Genomic DNA, 23620 nt, shown 5'->3' with positions numbered 1-23620 from the left:
CAAAATAATCCAAGGTTTTTATTTAACACCGTGGCTAGACTAACAAATAAACAGACATCACCCGAACAAAATATCCCGTTACAGTTTAGTAGTAATGATTTTATGAAGTTCTTCACTGAGAAAATAGAAAGCATCAGAACCACAATTGTAAACGTTCAATCTTCAGTTGCGCCTTATAATTCAGCCTTAATTATCACCCCGCAAGAACAATTACAGTGCTTTACAACTATAGAACAAATAGAGTTAAATAAACTTATCACTTCCTCTAAAACAACAACATGTTTATTAGATCCGATACCAACTAAACTACTGAAAGAAGTGTTACCTGTAGTGGAAGAGCCTCTCCTTAATATTATTAACTCGTCTTTATCTTTAGGTCATGTTCCAAGAACATTTAAACTGGCAGTTATAAAACCTCTCATTAAGAAACCACAATTAGATCATAATAACCTAGCAAATTATAGACCCATTTCAAATCTTCCATTTATGTCTAAAATATTAGAAAAAGTGGTGTCCGCTCAATTGTGTTCTTTCTTGCAAGAAAATGATATCTATGAGAAGTTTCAGTCTGGTTTCAGGCCGCACCATAGCACTGAAACTGCGCTCGTTAAAATCACAAATGATTTACTTTTAGCTTCTGACCAAGGCTGTATCTCAATACTAGTTTTACTTGATCTTAGTGCTGCGTTCGATACTATAGATCACACAATACTCTTAGATCGACTACAAAATTATACTGGTGTTCAAGGACAAGCATTAAGCTGGTTTAGATCATACTTATCTGACCGCTACCATTTTGTCTATTTAAATGGAGAAAAATCGATCATAACTCCAGTAAACTATGGAGTGCCGCAGGGATCTGTGTTAGGCCCTCTATTATTCTCAGTATATATGATGCCACTTGGAAATATTATAAGGAAACATGGAATTAGTTTCCATTGTTATGCTGATGACACTCAAATATATATTTCATCACGGCCAGATGAAAACGCTAAATTATCCAAATTGACAGAGTGTGTTAAAGATATAAAAGATTGGATGACGCGTAATTTTCTTTTATTAAATCCAGACAAAACAGAGGTACTACTTATCGGTTCAAAAAACCGCCCACAAAACCTCTCGCAATACAACTTTAATATAGTAGGATGTCCTGTTACTTTATCCTCTACAGTAAAAGACCTGGGTGTTATACTCGATTGCAACCTGTCTTTCAAAAATCATATTTCATATGTTACAAAAACCGCCTTTTTCCACCTTAGAAACATTGCTAAGCTACGTAATATGCTATCAGTTTCTGATGCAGAAAAGTTAGTTCATGCATTCATGACCTCGAGACTAGATTACTGTAATGCTTTATTAGCCGGTTGTCCTGCATCCTCAATTAACAAGCTACAGTTAGTCCAAAATGCCGCCGCTAGAGTTCTTACTAGATCAAGAAAATATGATCATATAACACCGATTTTATCATCACTGCATTGGTTACCTATAAAGTTCCGTATTAATTACAAGGTATTGCTACTGACTTATAAAGCCCTAAACGGCTTAGCTCCAGTCTATTTAACGGATCTTCTATCGCCCTATAATCCATCGCGCTCTTTAAAGGTGCATTATGCAGCTTTTAAAGTTAAAAATACCCGTTATTCTAACCCATACATGCTTAAACAATTGCCTGATGGGCTGAATGAGCCCTTCTCTGATCAATGCGATTGCCTCTATAATCCTGTACAGTAAAATAAATAAGAGGGATTCGGGTCGGAATCTGAGACTGGGCGTGACGTCATGCGCGTTCAGTTGCAGTGCTGCAGTTTCATTTGTCGCCAGAGGGGGGCATAGTTCTGCAAAAACTCAGAGACTTGCGTTATGCACCTTTAAGATCACTAAATTCAAGGCTTTTGGTCATACCTAGGATATCCAGAACCACCAAAGGAGGGAGAGCATTTTCACATTTAGCTCCAAAACTCTGGAATAGCCTTCCTGATACTGTTCGTTGCTCAGACTCGCTCTCCCAGTTTAAAACTAGATTAAAGTCGCATCTCTTCAGCCAGGCATTCATATAATATTTTTAATCTTACAGTTCAAATTACAATCCGGCCTCTAGTTAATAAACGCCAGAGGAGAACTGGCCCCCGACTGAGCCTGGGTTCTCCCAAGGTTTTTTTTTTCTCCATTGGGTCACCTGATGGAGTTTTAGGACACTATTAGGTCACTTGATGGAGTTTTTCGGTTCCTTGCCACTGTTGCCTTTGGCTTGCTCAGTTGGGGATATTCTGGGGATATCTAATTTGATTTTATCAATAAATTCCACTAGAAACAAACCTTGTTGTATTATTTTAATTTAATACTGTGAAGCTGCTTTGATACAATCTGTATTGTGAAAAGCGCTATACAAATATACTTGACTTGACTTGACTTTCCTCAGAGTCTGATCACGTGACTAGTAAGCGCGCCAAACGCGATCTCAGAGTGAGCTTCCTAGAGATCTTTAACGCCATTTATTAACTCTTTATAACGAACAAATAAACATTTTGTAAAATAAGTAATACAGCACTATAGTTAAATATAATGCTCACTGGGGCATATTAAATCATTTTCTTCATGTTAGCGCGAACATCATAAATCAAGAAAAACAGCACGTCCTCGAACTGCTTCACCAATAACAGTTTACATTCACTGGACATTATAATAGTGCAATCACTGCTCTTTTTAAAAGGTTTCTCTTTTTATTCCCGTGTTTTTACCTGTAAAGCAGGATAAAGTCAGAAGAGCAGGAGAGTCGCGTCTGGTCAGTCACAGCTCCTCTGCTGATATAAGGACGCATGCGCAGTGCGTGATCTTTATTCTCTTTATTTAATTATTTTTATCCATGTAGTTCGATGAACATTCGTTTTCGTTAATTTACACATTAGCTCTGCATGAATAAAATAAAGAAGCGTAATCAGTGAATAACAATACTCAGAAAAAAAAACATAGCCTAATTGTGTAGGCCTACTTTGTGTAGGCTATCACACACTATACATTGTTATATTACCTTGGCTTTACAAAACACAAGTAAACACTGCTGTGAGGGTGTTTCTAATACAGATGCTGAAGGAGCGACGGTGAATTAAACATCTTTCTCTCTTCTGACTCAATCTAATCAATCTGTCTATATTTTCTCTGTTTTTGGAAAGTCGTGGAAACAATGTAGCCTGTGTGTTTATGTGTATATGTGTTTTACTCCAGAAAATCTGCCAGAGGCACACAATAAAAATGTAATAAAAATGAATAAAATAATGTTTGTAGTGGTAGAAGAAGAATATTATTTAATAAAGACTTATTATTATATCATTTAATATAAATAATATTATTTAAAAAACTATTTAACTCAATGTAAACATTTACAATTATTTAAATAATGTTTTAATAATGCTGTATGTGGTGCACTGCTGAAATCTCCTCCAGGAGGCGCTGGACATAATAAATGTAATAAAACATGGAATATACAGCAGTAGCAGTAAAGTGAGATCTGTGTCTCTTTATTCATTTGTTTTATGTATTTAAAGAGCATCTTGCAGGTTAGAAGACCAACAAGTCAATGTATAGAAAAATAATGTAGGAACTAGATTTTCTTAAAAAAAAAAATATAAATACTCTACAGTGGCTTCTGGAGTCGTTTTTGTGAGAAAATTTTACTTCCGCATCTGAAAATGGGCGTGACGGGCGAGAGTCGTGACGTAGCACGAGGGAGAGCGGTCGATTCAAACAACAGGGAAAAATGGATTGCAATGACATTTCGGACGCTGAGGAAATTGTTGACGGACCACAGCCATACAATTATGAGCCTGCTAGGCTGCCAAGAGAGCAGGGACAGGCCAGGATTAATGTTAGACAGAACATAATGGAACTTACAATAACAGAAACTAAGCTTTGATCAGGCGTTTGTCATGCTCATTAATATCCGCCCAGACTAACGTTACGTGATATAACTTAGCGGTTTCTCATCGAGAGACAGAGAGATATTCATTCCTGATACATTTTTTGTTCCATAGGTGCTTGTGTGGGAAATGCGAGGCAATGTTTACAGCTGAGGAAAGTCAGTGTTGCAGGGAGGTGGATGCATACTGGGCCTTAGTGGAAAATGCCAAACTTCCATGGTTGCAGTTAGTGTTACCAGGGTTCGAATTACGGGGGAGCTAAGGGGAGCTTGGCTCCCCTGAAAAGGACCTGGGCTCCCCTGAAAGCCTACTTTGAGACATTTAGGGGGAGCTCTAAAACACTGTCCATTTTTTGTGTAGCATATAGATTTTGATTTTCTGTACATTTCTTGTACAATCTGTACAAGGGAAAACTCCTTTTCTCGAGAATATTGAAGCCTTTATTTTAAAACGCATTGCAGCAGCACAGGCGAGAGCATCAGAGCTCGCGCGAGCGCGCTGATAGGCTGTGCTGAGGCAACTGCACAAACCAATGGCGAGAAAGCAGAAGCGCGCGATCCAATAGGAGCGCTTGGCGCCCTGCCAGACTCTGCGCGCCAAATAGAAGAGAATACAGAGAAAACTATCCATATGACAGATCTAATCGACTGAAGCGAAAACACCTGACGTGAGAGAAATAGCACGGCAAGGCAACGCAGTACTCGTTCCCAATTATCTCTAGTCTAAGGGAACCGAGGTTACGTAAGTAACCAAGTACGTTCTGTACTGTTTACTGTAAACCTATTGTTTTAAATGCCCGAACATGCACCAAAAGCGTTAAAGTCAGTCAGGGAGGATCAGAAAATAGGGCTCCCCCGAAAGCCACTTTGTAATTCGAACCCTGAGTGTTACTACAGTAAAGCCATGCTGAATGTTGCTGATCTGTGGACACTGGATAGTTCATTCATTCATTGCACAATGTTTATTCCTGGTTTCCACGTCAGCGCTGTTCGATCCGTTAATAACGGAGAAATGTGAATATTTCTCACTAGATCTCGCAAGCGATGTTATTACTTCAGTGGCGAATTCAAATGCTTTATTTACTGGATCTCGCAGTTACAGTGTTGCTTGATCAGGCTCGCGCTGCACTGGTCCAAACTGATAAACGGTCCACACAAACACAACAACGAGTAGCTCAGTTTCGTTCCGCATACATTGCGTTTGCCAGTTGATGTTGTGCTCGCGCCTACATCCGGCAGGAGAACCCGAAGATGCGTGCACTGAAGGAACCGCACCAGCTCTGAGTCTCACCCGGTTCTTACTTCGGTATCCCATGTTGAACTCCATCATATCGCCGGGACGATAATCCTCCGATCTGAAGTGAACGCTACACACGACCGCGTTTTCCGAAGCCGACGCGGAAGAGAAATCCCGTCTCTTCACCTGCACAACCCGCACCCAGGCACACCGTACTTTTTCTTGTTAGGAAACCGGTGGACTCGATGTCCTGACAGGCTGGAGTTTTTGCAAGCTCCACAAACACAAAAATTTACCATGACGATGATAAATTGAAATACAAAAACTACTGAAAACACACTGACTCACGACCGCTATTACTGAATACCAACCCACTCTGCACTGAGCTGCGGCAGAGCACAGCACACATCTCCCTCATGTGACGTAAAATGACGCGATGTTGAAAAAAAGCGGTTTGTACGAGCAGGCAAAGAAACGCTCACTTTATCTACTAAATTGGTGTCCTTATGTCGTTTTAAAAATTTTTAAATCCTGCATTATCTTTTCATATGGTATTTTCATACACGGTTATATATTCATTTAGATTTTTTTTTTTACATGCAAGATGCTCTTTAAGGGAAATATGAACAATAAAGCCTTTAAAACTGAAAACAGAGGACACCCTTGAAAATTCTTATAAAGTTCAGCGTTCTGCTTTAGATTTCAATACTTCCTGAAAAAGATGAACATATCAAGGCATAAATATATCTGACATTCAAGATGCAAAATCAGTTTGTGAGAAATGACATCATCAATCATGTACCTGATGTGTGAATATGTGCTTGATCTCGTTCAGCTCTTCTGGATCTGATCTCATAAACCACAATAATGACAGTAGCCACGCCCACCAGAGCAGAGAGGACCAATCGGATCACAGCTTCAGTAGGACCACACCAGTGGACAGAGTCTGAGGAATAAACACATCAAACTGAGATCAGATCAGTCAATAAACACTAATATCAGCGCTGACATCAACTAATATCAGTGCTGTGGTACCTGCACATGTGTGATAGAGTGTGTTGATGTCCAGATGTGTGGTCTGGTTGCTGATGGGATTGTTCAGCACACAGCTGTAGGTGTTTTTATCCTGATATTCCACCTCCAGAGGTAGAGAGAGACTGATGCTGAGATCAGACGCACTGATGCTGGACAATACACTGATTCCTTTGTACCAGGACAGAGTCACATGACTCACATTCAACACTGATGAACACACCAATGAACATGATGATGATGATGATGATGAACAGTCTCTGCTGATGACAGGAACAGGCAGACGAGCTGGAAAATAAACAGAAATATGATCAAATCTAATAAACCGTCTTATATTCGGTTCATTGTGTTAAGTGAGTTTTATATGGTCTGTCATCTGAAACTATAAAATGATTCAACAATTCAGTATTAAAATACTAAATAAAATAAGAATATTTGAAGGACAGGATAAATGATCTCTACTCACCATAGACAGAAACTCTAAATATTTTTGATCCAAATGTGTTGATAAAATCTCCAGTATGTTCAGTTGTGGTGTGCAGGCCCGGATTAACACCGTCTAGTGCCCCTGGGTGACAACATTTGAAGTGCCCCCCCCCCCAATTTAAAATCGACTTTGGGTTCGATTTTTTTTTTTTTTTTTTTTTACAGTTTTCAGTGGTTATGAGGAGCAAAATGAGAGAGAAGTTTGGTGATCGTTGTTTAGGTACATTAAGCCACGTAAAGCTTTTTCACGTTAGTATAAACCCCATGAGAACCGTGTGGAGTCAACCCACAGCAACCCACAGCCCAACCCACCGTTCACAGCCCAACCTACTGAAAACCGTTTTTTGACCGTTTTCAGTGGTTATGAGGAGCAATATGAGAGAGAAATTTGGTAATCATTGTTAAACCACGTCATGTCATATTGTCAGCATGGTACTTATGAAGTAGATTAGTGGGTCAGAGATGTCTAATGCTTTTTGAAAACTTAAGGCTTTCTTATTCATAAAACGAGTTGGACATCATCACATTTTTGTATACATTTTTATTTATTTACATTAGTAAGCTACAGGACATCGTCTTTCAAAACATGACCTGCGCGAAAGAGAGAGAGAGAGAAAAAAATGCGTCATTGTACCCAGCACTTCTGAAAATGCACTTCCGAATGCGTCTCTGTCCCCAGCACATTTCAAACCAAACTGACGCCCATGAGTGAGGTTGTCGGGGTTGTCTTAATCCATTGTCGGCATCTTTCCGCTTGGATCTTGGGCTTTGGAAAGGCGAAAAAAACGACCCCTCCCTCTAACTTTTGGGGTACCTGGTGTCAGACTTGCAGCCTGCAGGTGCCATAGGCGCATCGTTTCACCATCTTGCTGAAAATCGCAATGTTTGACGGTCACGGGGGTCCTTCTCCTTAGTTACAGTTGCTGAGCTAGGATTGGACGAGGACCGTTCGAGGGCGGGGTTTTGCGAACGGTCAATTCTTTATGGATATAATTAATATTCTCTCTGTATATATTGTATCATTAACTGTTAATTTTGTATCTGCATCTCTTCCAGCAAAATAATATATATACAAAACATGAAAAATATTTTAAAGTCTAGTCATTATCTTAATCACTTGGTGCCCCCCTATTGGCTGGTGCCCCAGGGCACTCGCCCAATCCCGTCTATGGATAATCCGGCCCTGGTGGTGTGTGTGATGGTCAGAGATCCAGTTTGATTGTCCAGCTTCAGTCTGTCTCTGAATCTCCCATCAAGAACATCATCATATACAGTGATTCTGTCGGCCGTTACATTGATTTCAGCTATTAAATTCTCCACTGAATCACATCATCATCCTTCATTTTAGTAAGACGAGCGTTTAGAGTGACTGAATCTCCCTCCATCACTGATGTTACCCTTACTCCATCAACACCTAAAACACCTGAAGTACAAACACAACAAGATTCTTCTGTTTAAATAAAATACTTTTAAATAACTTTATAATGGATTACTAATATAAACAGTTTGAAATTTACATTTGAAATAAATTTCCAAACTACAAAACCGATTAATAATTGCATCTTTGTGGTGGTTTTGAATGAAACTCTGATTTAATGATGAAGTTGATCTGATCTCCACACAACATCAAACACTGAAAACACTTTTACTTCAGACGAGAATCACGTCACACTGAAACTAATGCTGTTTGAGCTTCAGTGTTTTATAGAACCAACATTTAGAGAAACTAACAGTGAATCTGATGCAGAAACAACTAAAGTCATAACTAATTATTAAAACACATTTCAGACTTACCAACCAGATGCCAAAAACAAATTATCAAGTGATTCAAAATAATTTTACAGCACTTTCACAATAAATATTCCAGTGCAATGCTTCAGCTGAAAAAGAGGTAAGAAGCAGCTAAATTAATATTTGACCAGTTATTATATAATACAATTGTTAAATGACTGATGGTAGTATAACAGTTTTTTCAAATTGCTTACACACAATTTCTGAAACTATGACTCAATTTCTTGAAACTCTACACACAAAACCACAAAACACATGCAAAATAAATAATAATAAATAATATATACAACATGCACTAACATAATATATAAAACATCAGACAGCTCTTGCAAAATCAAACTCTTCCAAAAATTGTGTTTTTGTGTAGTAACTCTACACACAAACATCAAATGATCAGCCACATACACACCAAACTACAGATGTGACAAATGTAAAACACTACTCTCTTGTGTCTTTTGCTTGTTCAGTGTGCAGTGAGTGTACAGGAGTTTGCCACATGTGCATGTATGTACACAAATACACTGTATACAGTATGTATGGACAATTGATGAATGTTACAGTTATTGAACTAAACTGAGTCAACAGTGAAGTGATTTGAGCAGAATAATCACACTATTAGCTTCTAGAGCAGCTTTACAGGATAATTTGTTTTGAATTTGATACTATTTTGAAGCTGCTGTGAAACAATCTATATTGTAGCTTTTATGTACATTATATATATATATATATATATATATATATATATATATATATATATATATATATATATACACAATTTATGTATGTTTTTTCACACATGATCATTGGCTGTAGGTCATCAGTAAATGAGTGTGGCATGTAGAGAACTGTGTTTAGAGTATAGACTGCATTTATATAGCGCTTTCACAGACCTATGGCCACCAAATCGCTTTACATATTGCCTCACATTCACCCATTCACACACTCATTCATACATCGATGTGCTTGCAGTTTTGCAGACTTGGTCGCAAGATTAGATATATGAGTGAATGGTTTCACTGAGCCCTATTTTAACGATCTGAAACGCAAGTATCAAGCGCAAAACGCAAGTAACTTTGTGGGCGGGTCTTGGGCGCTGTTGCTATTATACCGGCGGGATAAATGAGTCTTGCACCCGACGCAAATCTAAAATGGGTTGGTTTGAAGTAGCTTCATTACTCATAGGTGTGGTTTGGGCGTAACGTGAAATAAACCAATCAGAGTGACATCTCACATTCCCTTTAAGAGCGTGCACGCTTGTTCCATGATGGATTGCTATTATAACGGCGGATTTGCCAGGCGCGCACCAGGAGCGGATCACAGCCGAGGAGACCGACGTTCTTGTCAGGGCCGTAAAACACAGAGAAGTGACATTGGGGATGGAGAAACACACCCAAATTAACTTTGGTTAAACAGGCGTATAATTTGGGTAAATGTGTAAGCTGTTGATTTCCCACAATGATTTCCCTCGTGTGTTAATATTTTTCCTTGTAATAATGTATGATTTGCAAAAATGAAAACTGCTGCTTCTGTGTAGATGAGAGAATCAAAGTGTATGCGTGTTGTGCACACAATATTGGCCAAGCATGCGCCCTTAAAATAGCATAAATAACATGCGCAACGCGCCACTGACTTTAGACTAGGTTTTTCCTGGTCAGTGGTGGAATTGTTTTCTAAACCTGCAAAATAGCACCACGGAACGTTTGCGCCGAAACTCAGCTTCTCTTTTCGCTGAACCGCCCCCGGGAGCGCAAGTTCTCTCGTTAGTGTACCGGCGCATCTGTGGAGGGAAAAGTCCGCTGTACGCGGGTGCAAAATAGGAATGATACATGCGTCGATGTACAAAGTCAATTGCGCTGGGTGCAAGATAGGGCCCTTAGTGTCTAAGCAATTTAAAAAAATAAACAAATCCAGAATCCCTTTTTTATTTTTTTATTTTACAGATTATTTGAGGTAGGTGATATAAATATTTGACCACAACTATATATATAGCCTATACCCAATAACTAAATAAAAAAGAGACTTTTACTTCAGAAAAAAAAAGAGTAATTAAAACGAATGCTGTTGAGTATTGGAGATTCATATTTTTTTATTTTAGTGCATCTATCCCTAATAACTGAGTTTAGAGCTGAATTCAAACATGATCTGACAGTAAAATCACAGTTCAATTATTTATATATGAGAATAATAGTTAATGGTAATCTTCTCTGACTAATTTAACCAGTAATTTATCACATCAGAACAGAAACAACTGAAATTAAAGCTGCAAGCAGCGATGAAAGGGCCCTCGCACCCGTGCCATCAACACTCGGTGGCTTTAGGAAGACAGAGCATGGTTGGGAAATGTACATTTAAGGAGGTATATATAGTAAGAGTATGTCAAAGTCAGTAACAAAATGTTTTGTATAATGGTGATAATAGCATGCTTCATGATTCAGCTAAGTGTTGCTAGCATTTTTAGTCTGTTTCTAACATGCTTGGTACACAATAATTATGTGGTTAGTACTGCATTACTGTGTTAACCATGTCAGTTTCTGTTGCCAGTAGGTGGCGTTATGACTATAACTGAATATGAGCATGGATGTGTGTTCAGGGCAGAACTCTTATCAAACGTGTGAAGTTTGGTGCAAATTGGACATTGCCTTCTTGAGTAACAACAAAGTCATGTTTCATTGAATTAGCATTCTTTAGCACTTAGCTAAGCATTGTTAGCATGTTTTAACATGTTTCTAGCATGTTTAGAACTCAATGGCATTTTTAACATGTTGCTAGAACGGCATCAACGTGTTAAACATGTCACTTCCTGTTGCCAGTAGGTGGCGCTATTACTATAACTGAACATTTTCATGTAGATGTGTTCAGGCCATGACTCTTATCAAAAGTGTGAAGTTTGGGGCAGATTGGACATTCCATGCCTGAGTTACAGCAAATTCCTATTTAGTTGCAATAATAGCATGCTTTAGCACTTAGCTAAGAGTTTGCTAGCATGTTTTAGCATGTTTCTAGTATGTTGTTAGCATGTTTAACACTTGCTGGCACTTTTTTATATGTTATTAGGAGTCCATAACAGTGTTAAACATGTCACTTCCTGTTGCCAGCAGGTGGCGCTATGACTGTAACTGAATATAAGCATGGTCATGTGTTCAGGACAGAACGCTTATCAAAAGTGTGAAGTTTGGGGCAGATTGGACATTCCATGCCTGAGTTACAGCAAATTCATATTTAATTGCAGTAATATCATTCTTTAGCACTTAGCTAAGTGTTTGCTAGTATGTTTTAGCATGTCTCTAGTATGTTGGTAGGGTGTTTAGCACCTACTGGCATTTTTTTATATGTTATTAGGAGTCAAGAACAGTGTTAAACATCACTTCCTGTTGCCAGCAGGTGGAGCTATGACTATAACTAAATATGAGCATGGTCATGTGTTCAAGAGATAACTCTTATCAAACGTGTGAAGTTTGGGGTAGATTGTACATTGCCTTCTTGAGTAACAACAAAGTCCTGTTTCATTGAATTAGCATGCTTTAGCACTTAGCTAAGTATTGCTAGCATGTTTTAACATGTTTCTAGCATGTTTAGAACTCAATGGCATTTTTAACATGTTGCTAGAACGACATCAACGTGTTAAACATGTCACTTCCTGTTGCCAGTAGGTGGCGCTATAACTATAACTGAATTTGAGCATAGACATGTGTTCAGGCCATGATTCTTATCAAACGTGTGAAGTTTGGGGCAGATTGGACATTCCATGCCTGAGTTACAGCAAATTCCTATTTAATTGCAGTAATAGCATGCTTTAGCACTTAGCTAAGTGTTTGCTAGCATATTTCTAGTATGTTGCTAACCTGTTTAGCACTTGCTGGCTCTTTTTTATATGTTATTAGGAGACCACAACAGTGTTAAACATGTCATTTCCTGTTGACAGCAGGTGGCGCTATTACTATAACTGAATATTCTCATGTAGATGTGTTCAGGCCATGACTCTTATCAAACGTGTGAAGTTTGGGGCAGATTGGACATTCCATGCCTGTGTTACAGCAAATTCCTATTTAATTGCAGCAATAGCATGCTTTAGCACTTAGCTAAGTGTTTGCTAGCATGTTTTAGCATGTTTCTAGTATGTTGTTAGCATGTATAGCACTTGCTGGCACTTTTTTTATATGTTTTTATATGTCCACAACAGTGATTAACATGTCACTTCCTGTTGCCAGCAGGTGGCACTATGACTAACTGAATATGAGCATGGTCATGTGTTCAGGACAGAACGTTTATTAAAAGTGTGAAGTTTGGCGCAGATTGGACATTGCCTTCTTGAGTAACAACAACATCCTGTTTCATTGAATTAGCATGCTTTACCACTTAGCTAAGTATTGCTAGCATGTTTTAACATGAGCTAGCATGTTTTAACATGTTTCTAGCATGTTTAGACCTCAATGGCATTTTTAACATGTTGCTAGAATGGCATCAACGTGTTAAACATGTCAGTTTCTGTTGCCAGTAGGTGGCGCTATTACTATAACTGAATATTATCATGTAGATGTGTTCAGGACAGAACGCTTATCAAAAGTGTGAAGTTTGGGGCAGATTGGACATTCCATGCCTGAGTTACAGCAAATTCCTATTTAATTGCAATAATAGCATGCTTTAGCACTTAGCTAAGAGTTTGCTAGCATGTTTTAGCATGCTTCTAGTATGTTGTTTGCATGTTTAGCACTTGCTGGCACTTTTTTATATGTTATTAGGAGTCCATAACAGTGTTAAACATGTCACTTCCTGTTGCCAGCAGGTGGCGCTATGACTATAACTGAATATGAGCATGGCCATGTGTTCAGGACAGAACTCTTATCAAACGTGTGAAGTTTGGGGCAGATTGGACATTCCATGCCTGAGTTACAGCAACTTCCTGTTTCATGGCGAAACATCGAAATTTGTAAGGCCGCCGAGGACCCGCCCTTCGACGAAAACTCAAGATCTTCGCAATTTAACGTCGCAAAGGCCTTAAGATTACACTCACCAAATTTGAAGATGATCAGATTAAAACTGTAGGAGGAGTTTGTTAAAGTACGAGGCCTGAAAATGGCAAAAACTGCACAAAAATCTGAGAGGAAGTTCAAAATGGCTGACTTCCTGTTGTGTTTAGGGCTATGCTCCAAGAGACTTTTTTGTAGGTATTAGGTCATTACACGTATGTACCGAATTTCGTGCACGTACGTGGAACGTTGCGGGAGGCGCACTCTGTTGAACTTTTATAGGTGGCGCTATCGAGCCATTTTGCCCCGTCCAATTCTGAAACCTATATCAGATGTAAATTTTCGCCAGTTCTGACGCGTGTGCAAAGTTTCGTGAGTTTTCGCGCATGTTTAGGCCCTCAAAAATGCGATTCAATGCGGAGAAGAAGAAGAAGAAGAAGAAGAATAATAATTAAAGCTGCAAGCAGCGATGAAAGGGCCCTCGCACCCGTGCCATCAACACTCGGTGGCTTTAGGAAGGCAGAGCATGGTTGGGAAATGTACATTTAAGGAGGTATATATAGTAAGAGTATGTCAAAGTCAGTTACAAAATGTTTTGTATAATGGTGATAATAGCATGCTTCATGACTCAGCTAAGTGTTGCTAGCATGTTCAGTCTGTTTCTAGCATGCTTAGTACACAATAATTATGTGGTTAGTACTGCATTACTGTGTTAACCATGTCAGTTTCTGTTGCCAGTAGGTGGCGTTATGACTATAACTGAATATGAGCATGGATGTGTGTTCAGGACAGAACTCTTATCAAACATGTGAAGTTTGGTGCAAATTGGACATTGCCTTCTTGAGTAACAACAAAGTCATGTTTCATTGAATTAGCATTCTTTAGAACTTAGCTAAGCATTGTTAGCATGTTTTAACATGTTGCTAGAACGGCATCAACGTGTTAAACATGTCACTTCCTGTTGCCAGTTGGTGGCGCTATTACTATAACTGAACATTCTCATGTAGATGTGTTCAGGCCATGACTCTTATCAAAAGTGTGAAGTTTGGGGCAGATTGGACATTCCATGCCTGAGTTACAGCAAATTCCTATTTAATTGCAATAATAGCATGCTTTAGCACTTGGCTAAGAGTTTGCTAGCATGTTTTAGCATGTTTCTAGTATGTTGTTAGCATGTTTAACACTTGCTGGCACTTTTTTATATGTTATTAGGAGTCCACAACAGTGTTAAACATGTCACTTCCTGTTGCCAGCAGGTGGCGCTATGACTGTAACTGAATATAAGCATGGTCATGTGTTCAGGACAGAACGCTTATCAAAAGTGTGAAGTTTGGGGCAGATTGGACATTCCATGCCTGAGTTACAGCAAATTCATATTTAATTGCAGTAATATCATTCTTTAGCACTTAGCTAAGTGTTTGCTATTATGTTTTAGCATGTCTCTAGTATGTTGGTAGGATGTTTAGCACCTACTGGCATTTTTTTATATGTTATTAGGAGTCAAGAACAGTGTTAAACGTCACTTCCTGTTGCCAGCAGGTGGCGCTATGACTATAACTAAATATGAGCATGGACATGTGTTCAAGAGATAACTCTTATCAAACGTGTGACGTTTGGGGTAGATTGTACATTGCCTTCTTGAGTAACAACAAAGTCCTGTTTCATTGAATTAGCATGCTTTAGCACTTAGCTAAGTATTGCTAGCATGTTTTAATATGTTTCTAGCATGTTTAGAACTCAATGGCATTTTTAACATGTTGCTAGAACGGCATCAACGTGTTAAACATGTCACTTCCTGTTGCCAGTAGGTGGCGCTATTACTATAACTGAATTTGAGCATAGGCATGCGTTCAGGCCATGATTCTTATCAAACATGTGAAGTTTGGGGCAGATTGGACGTTCCATGCCTGAGTTACAGCAAATTCCTATTTAATTGCAGTAATAGCATGCTTTATCACTTAGCTAAGTGTTTGCTAGCATGTTTCTAGTATGTTGCTAACCTGTTTAGCACTTGCTGGCTCTTTTATATATGTTATTAGGAGACCACAACAGTGTTAAACATGTCACTTCCTGTTGACAGCAGGTGGCGCTATTACTATAACTGAATATTCTCATGTAGATGTGTTCAGGCCATGACTCTTATCAAACGTGTGAAGTTTGGGGCAGATTGGACATTCCATGCCTGTGTTACAGCAAATTCCTATTTAATTGCAGCAATAGCATGCTTTAGCACTTAGCTAAGTGTTTGCTAGCATGTTTTAGCATGTTTCTAGTATGTTGTTAGCATGTTTAGCACTTGCTGGCACTTTTTTTATATGTTTTTATATGTCCACAACAGTGTTTAACATGTCACTTCCTGTTGCCAGCAGGTGGCACTATGACTGTAACTGAATATGAGCATGGTCATGTGTTCAGGACAGAACGTTTATTAAAAGTGTGAAGTTTGGCGCATATTGGACATTGCCTTCTTGAGTAACAACAACATCCTGTTTCATTGAATTAGCATGCTTTAGCACTTAGCTAAGTATTGCTAGCATGTTTTAACATGTTTCTAGCATGTTTAGACCTCAATGGCATTTTTAACATGTTGCTAGAATGGCATCAACGTGTTAAACATGACACTTCCTGTTGCCAGTAGGTGGCGCTATTACTATAACTGAATATTATCATGTAGATGTGTTCAGGACAGAACGCTTATCAAAAGTGTGAAGTTTGGGGCAGATTGGACATTCCATGCCTGAGTTACAGCAAATTCCTATTTAATTGCAATAATAGCATGCTTTAGCACTTAGCTAAGAGTTTGCTAGCATGTTTTAGCATGCTTCTAGTATGTTGTTAGCATGTTTCGCACTTGCTGGCACTTTTTTATATGTTATTAGGAGTCCATAACAGTGTTAAACATGTCACTTCCTGTTGCCAGCAGGTGGCGCTATGACTATAACTGAATATGAGCATGGCCATGTGTTCAGGACAGAACTCTTATCAAACGTGTGAAGTTTGGGGGAGATTGGACATTCCATGCCTGAGTTACAGCAACTTCCTGTTTCATGGCGAAACATCGAAATTTGTAAGGCCGCCGAGGACCCGCCCTTCGACGAAAACTCAAGATCTTCGCAATTTAACGTCGCAAAGGCCTTAAGATTACACTCACCAAATTTGAAGATGATCAGATTAAAACTGTAGGAGGAGTTCGTTAAAGTACGAGGCCTGAAAATGGCAAAAACTGCACAAAAATCTGAGAGGAAGTTCAAAATGGCTGACTTCCTGTTGTGTTTAGGGCTATGCTCCAAGAGACTTTTTTGTAGGTATTAGGTCATTACACGTATGTACCGAATTTCGTGCACGTACGTGGAACGTTGCAGGAGGCGCACTCCGTTGAACTTTTATAGGTGGCGCTATCGAGCCATTTTGCCCCGTCCAATTCTGAAACCTATATCAGATGTAAATTTTCGCCAGTTCTGACGCGTGTGCAAAGTTTCGTGAGTTTTCGCGCATGTTTAGGCCCTCAAAAATGCAATTCAATGCGGAGAAGAATAATAATAATAATAATAAACAGAGCAATTCCAAGAGGGTCCTCACACCATCGGTGCTCGGGCCCTAAATATAGCTGCGAGCAGCGATTACGGGCCCAAGCCGGTGGCACCGCAACCCCGGTGCCTTTAGGGTGGCGGTGCCGCCGGCTTTGGCCCTTTATCGCTGCTCGCAGCTATATATATATATATATATATATATATATATATATATATATATATATATATACACATACATATATATATTTATTTATTCATTCATTCATTCATTCATTCATTCATTTTTTTTATTTTTTATTATTATTATTATTTTTTTATTCAGATTTTATGATACACTCAAAATATTCCACAACAAATCCTTTAAATTTAATGTAAAAGTAAAAATGAAAGTAAGCAGTGTTGGGCTCACGTAACCCTCTCATCAGAATCAAAATGTTTCAACATTTGCGATGTATTTGGATGCTAAACTATTCTTTATTATAGGCTTTGTTCTTCACTCGTGTTCCAATATTGATGGAAAAAATCATCCTCTTCACATGCGCAAAAATTAGCTTGGAAACATCACAGTGGAGCGAGCGGTGCTTACTGTGAATGTACGAATTGTACTACTGACTATTTAGAGCAGTGTAATTTTTATATGTTAGGTTGACTATTTTATTATTATATTTTATTAAGGCTATAATGAACAGGCTGCGATGTCAAGATTGTAATGCTGGAGTGTGTGTGTGTGTTCATGTTTTTCTATCCCGGTGGGGACTTTAACCTGAATGCACACAGACTCATGGGGACTCGTGTCACAGTGGGGACCTAAATAGAGGTCCCCATGGGTAAACAAGATTATAAATCATACAGAATGAGTTTTTTTGGAAATGTAAAAATGCAGAAAGTTTTATGGGATAGGTAGGTTTAGGGGTAGGGTTAGTGTGAGGAGATAGAATATACAGTTTGTACAGTATAAAAACCATTAAGTCCATGGAGAGTACCCACAAAGATAGTAAACCGTGTGTGTGTGTGTGTGTGTGTGTGGCGTGGGCGCGATTGAACAGTAGACACATAAAAACATACTCCATCATTATACAGGACGACATTCAAACTGCAAAGTGTTAACTTATATTTGTGTACAGTTGCAATAAAACACAAAATTGTGCTTTTGTAAAATAATTTCAAGCAATCCACCCCCCGAAAGGCGCTAATTTTAAAATGAAACTAAAATGCTCATGGCTGCACGGGCATTCATAACGGTGCACGTCCACGGCGAGGAACGAGCAGAACAGAGTGAACGTTTTTCAGTTAATTCCTACTTCCATAGGAATTCATTTGAAACGCTCGCTCAACCAATATAAATGTCAGTGCGGACGAACATATTTTACTTTAGTTTTTAAGTTAGCGATTAAAAAGCCCCCAGCGGTGTCACACGTCAGTTAACCGGTGGTAAAATATTCTCACCGTCACATACCTAGTATATTTATATATAGATATAATAGGCCTACCTGATTTTGAACACAAGAGGGCAGTATAGCACTATGTTTGACTTTATTTATGTATTGTTTAGACTAAACAACCATTCTGGCAGTTTTTAAACTTAAAATTCATTCTTAAATTGAAAAAAAAGAATAAAATGTTTAGTTGTGATGTTTGTATACTTTTATATAGAAATAAATGGTATATAATTACATTTTTAGAAAATTTGAGGCTTTTAGTTTTTCCTTTTTGGACATTACTTTAATCCCTCGCCATAGCAAAACCGTTTGAGATATTTATTATCCGTTCACAATTTAGCATATTTAATGTATTTTCATCATGTTGAAAAAGTTTGGTGGGAATAAAATAAATAGTTTAAGAGGAGTGGCTAAAAATTCATAGGCTGATTTTGCAAAAAAATCCACATTCAGACCAAAATATCTGACTTCCTTTTGCTCTGAGCTAATGAATGTAAATTAGAAAGTTGTCCGGCTTGATGAGAACAATATAAAAACATTTTTTTTTTTACTGTATTTAAAACTAACCCCCCCACTTTTGTCAAAAGCATGTTGAAAGTGACACACTTCCTGCTGCCAGTTGGTGGCGCTATAACTTTGACTCACAATAGTCACATCCATCTGATCGGCCTCTTACCACGAACACACTGCTGAAGTTTCATCAAGATCAGTTGATGTATGCAGAAGTTATAACACTTCGTGTCTCTCTTTTCTCGCCATAAATTCGTTTCCTCACCACGGCCAAACCGTTCAAGATATCAAAAATCCGTCCGCAATTTAGCATCCTCAATGTCTTTACTTCATGCTGACTGAGTTTGGAGGTGATTGAATGAATTCTCTAGGAGGAGTACATCACATTCCACAGCAAGCGTTTTCCAAACAACCCATAATAGCTGACTTCCTGTTGGGCTGGCGTGAAACTTGTCAGAGGGAAAGTTGTTCGGCCCGACGAAATCTATATGTGTACCGAGTTTCATATTATTTCATGCAAGCGTGTTTGATATATGGACCAAGTTTTCAGACCCTGTTCAAGAGGGCGCTGTTGAGCCCCCCTGCCACGCCCGTTTCTGAAACTTTTCACATGTCTACTGGCTAATAAGTGTTATGTGTCTGTCGAGTTTCATCCAATTTCAAGCATGTTAAGAGTCTCAAACGCATCCGAAAAGAATATTAAAACTTGATGCGTTGCCACGGCAACAGTATCTAAGATATCAATAATCCTTTCACAGGTCTACATCTGCCCTGTGTTTACATTATACACATAAAGTTTGAAGCAAATCGGGTAAAATTAAGAGGGTGACTTCAAAGCATTTTGAAAGTGACACACTTCCTGCTGCCAGTTGGTGGCGCTATAACTTTGACTCACAATAGTCACATCCATGTGATCGGCCTCTTACAACGAACACACTGCTGAAGTTTCATCAAGATCAGTTAATGTATGCAGAAGTTATAACACACTTCCTGTGTCCCATTATTCGCCATAAATTCGTTTCCTCGCCACGGCCAAACCGTTCGAGATATCAAAAATCCGTTCGCAAGAATTCATCCTCAATGTCTTGACTTTATTCTCACCGAGTTTGGTGGCGATCGGATGAAATCCCTAGGAGGAGTATTTCACATTCCATTGTATGCGTTTTCCAAACAACGTATAATAACCGACTTCCTGTTGGGCTTTTGTAAAACTTAGAGCACGAAAGTTGTTCGGCCCGATGAGATCTATATGTGTACTGAGTTTCATATTATTACATGCAAGCGTGTTTGATTTATGGACCAAGTTTTCGGACCCCATTCCAGGGGGCGCTGTCGAGCCCCCCTGCCACGCCCCAGTACCAGCTTCAGCCCGGCCCTGATGGCCGCAGGTTCTGACGTGTGTGCAAAATTTCAAGAGTTTTTGAGCATATTAAGGGCCCCAAAAGTGGCAAAAAGGCAAAAAAAAAAATAATGAAGAAAAAAAAAAAAAATAATCCTTACGGAAACAATAGGGCCTTCGCCCTTTCAGGGCTTGGGCCCTAATTAAAGCTGCAAGCAGCGATGAAAGGGCCCTCGCACCTGTGCCATCAACACTCGGTGGCTTTAGGAAGACAGAGCATGGTTGGGAAATGTACATTTAAGGAGGTATATATAGTAAGAGTATGTCAAAGTCAGTTACAAAATGTTTTGTATAATGGTGATAATAGCATGCTTCATGATTCAGCTAAGTGTTGCTAGCATTTTTAGTCTGTTTCTAGCATGCTTGGTACACAATAATTATGTGGTTAGTACTGCATTACTGTGTTAACCATGTCACACAGTTTCTGTTGCCTGTAGGTGGCGTTATGACTATAACTGAATATGAGCATGGATGTGTGTTCAGGACAGAACACTTATCAAACGTGTGAAGTTTGGTGCAAATTGGACATTGCCTTCTTGAGTAACAACAAAGTCATGTTTCATTGAATTAGCATTCTTTAGCACTTAGCTAAGCATTGTTAGCATGTTTTAACATGTTTCTAGCATGTTTAGAACTCAATGGCATTTTTAACCCTCTGAGGTCTGAGCTGTTTTCTGGGCCCTGGAGGTGTTCTGACATGCTCTGACATTTCTGGTTATTTCTGTTACTTGTGACATTTTCATGGCTAAAGTCTAATTACACTGTATTCAGCACAAACTCTGCTACAATAATATATCAGCAGCATGTATGTAAAAGTTTGTAGTTTTGAGATAATGACATTTATGCGTGGTTTGTGAAAATACAAAAATAAATTCTCACTGAAATAAGGTCATGAAACCCATACTGATTATTTCTTCACAAGACTTTTGAAAATTGTATGACGTAGCCTAGAATATTTGCTCTAAAACTATGTGAGAATCACCCTGACTGCTCATTCAGAGAAGACAATATATTGATTTAAAAATTTTACGACGTGTTTTGTGTGATAAAGCAATATGCGAAGGGGCGGATCATCTCATTAATATGAAAGCTTTCCACACCTGAGAAAGACAAAGAACCTCCCTAATGGCCCTATTAGGAGCTTATCAGGGCCCATCATTCTGACCACCCTTGCACAAAGAATGAGGAGATTTAAAAAAGAATGGCTTTTAAAATTGTTTGGATTTATTTACAACACAACATAATCCAAAGATACACAACAAAAAAGTACCATGTTCATGTACAGAGACATGTACTGTGAACGTTGAAGTCAGCAGGACTCAGTGGCATCTAGGCCCTGAAAAAAAAAAAAGTGAACATACTGATATCAAGAGAAAGGCCTGCACGATTTTGGGAATACATTTTAGATTTTTCTTGTTAAAATTGCTTTTTAAGCATTTTTTTTTTTTTTTTTTTGTAGGTATAGGCTTGCAGTGCTGCATAAAATAATAACAATATAGCAGCCTATATATATTTTCAAAAAGATTTCAGTAACAACTAAGCTAGAGAAAAATATATTGATTATCATGTTACTTCAAATGTTTCCATCCGTTATGATGATATGAAATGAGATAATAATAAAAACATGAAGCCGTTTGGTGCGTTTTGCTTTCATCCAAAATATGATGTGTACATTCAAACGCGATCGCGCAGGAAAATATGATACATTCAAACGATCGCTAGCAAAAATATGATACATTCAAACGATCGCTAGCAAAAATATGATACATTCAAACGCGATCGCGCTAAACATTATGGTTACCATATACATATCTACGTTTGAGCAGATATCCACAAACACAGTAACAGTAAACACGGGTCTAAATATTATAATATTCCCCATATATCTAGCAACAGTTCAACTGCAACGTGACATTTATGCAACAATAACAAACTAATATGTAAGAATTTCTTACCTTACACCTTTCTTGTCTTCAAATCGCGTTCTTTTTCTTCTGAGGTAGCCTAAATCCAATGTAAGCTCAGGCACGTCTTTCAAACTCGACGAAAAGTGAAGTGAAGTGTTTTGTTGTTGAGGTAATGAGCGAGACGCGGTCCATGTGGAGATTTGCATGTGAATATCTTTTGCGCGAGTGGGCGTGGCCAAATTAACTGTAATGAGGAAGCGTTTGAGAAGCTGGACATCTTGTTGGTTTTATACAAATTACTTAAACAGAGAATATTTGTTTTCGTTTTGAATCCGATCATTTAAAAGTACACACTCAAATGTTTATAAAGGTATATGGCTCATAAATGTGTGACAAGTATTCGCTGAGTTTTGTTTCAGTTTATAGACGTGCTCAAGAAAAAAAAGTTCACCGCGACGGAGAGGCAGAACGCACACCCTGTTTATTTTCTTTATTTTACAAAAGCACAATGTTTTGGTTTGATTGTAAATGGACACATACAAAAGTAGAAATATCACAGATTCTTTTTTTATATTTCTTTTTTCTGTATGACTATAAATGACTGAGTAATTTAAGTTTATAGTGCTACAATGTGGAGAAAATCCAGCAAAACGCGCCGGCGCGTTTGTCGACCTCAGAGGGTTAACATGTTGCTAGAACAGCATCAACGTGTTAAACATGTCACTTCCTGTTGCCAGTAGGTGGCGCTATTACTATAACTGAACATTTTCATGTAGATGTATTCAGGCCATGACTCTTATCAAACGTGTGAAGTTTGGGGCAGATTGGACATTCCATGCCTGAGTTACAGCAAATTCCTATTTAGTTGCAATAATAGCATGCTTTAGCACTTAGCTAAGAGTTTGCTAGCATGTTTTAGCATGTTTCTAGTATGTTGTTAGCATGTTTAACACTTGCTGGCACTTTTTTATATGTTATTAGGAGTCCATAACAGTGTTAAACATGTCACTTCCTGTTGCCAGCAGGTGGCGCTATGACTGTAACTGAATATAAGCATGGTCATGTGTTCAGGACAGAACGCTTATCAAAAGTGTGAAGTTTGGGGCAGATTGGACATTCCATGCCTGAGTTACAGCAAATTCATATTTAATTGCAGTAATATCATTCTTTAGCACTTAGCTAAGTGTTTGCTAGTATGTTTTAGCATGTCTCTAGTATGTTGGTAGGATGTTTAGCACCTACTGGCATTTTTTTATATGTTATTAGGAGTCAAGAACAGTGTTAAACATCACTTCCTGTTGCCAGCAGGTGGCGCTATGACTATAACTAAATATGAGCATGGACATGTGTTCAAGAGATAACTCTTATCAAACGTGTGAAGTTTGGGGTAGATTGTACATTGCCTTCTT

The 23620-nt window shown here is 38.5% G+C and overlaps 2 protein-coding genes across 2 annotated transcripts in view; one reads left to right on the top strand and one right to left on the bottom strand.

Moving 5' to 3' along the window:
* LOC307154171 (GTPase IMAP family member 8-like) overlaps window positions 1–23620 on the top strand; it is a 61465-nt gene that overhangs the window by 2016 nt on the left and 35829 nt on the right. The gene's annotated exons all lie outside the window — the stretch shown is intronic.
* Window positions 5785–7976, bottom strand: LOC307154168 (uncharacterized protein; the record flags this gene model as incomplete). The annotated part of the gene is made up of 5 exons (XM_079898933.1): window positions 5785–5862; window positions 5953–6096; window positions 6186–6470; window positions 6649–6750; window positions 7811–7976. Coding segments are annotated over 5 exons (714 nt in total), but the record flags the coding sequence as incomplete, so codon positions are not given.

Source organism: Squalius cephalus (assembly GCF_949319135.1).
Source record: "Squalius cephalus genome assembly, contig: scaffold_73, whole genome shotgun sequence".
Lineage (NCBI taxonomy): Eukaryota > Metazoa > Chordata > Actinopteri > Cypriniformes > Leuciscidae > Squalius > Squalius cephalus.
Note: the sequence above shows the minus strand (reverse complement) of the source record. Positions and strands in the feature narration are given on the sequence as shown.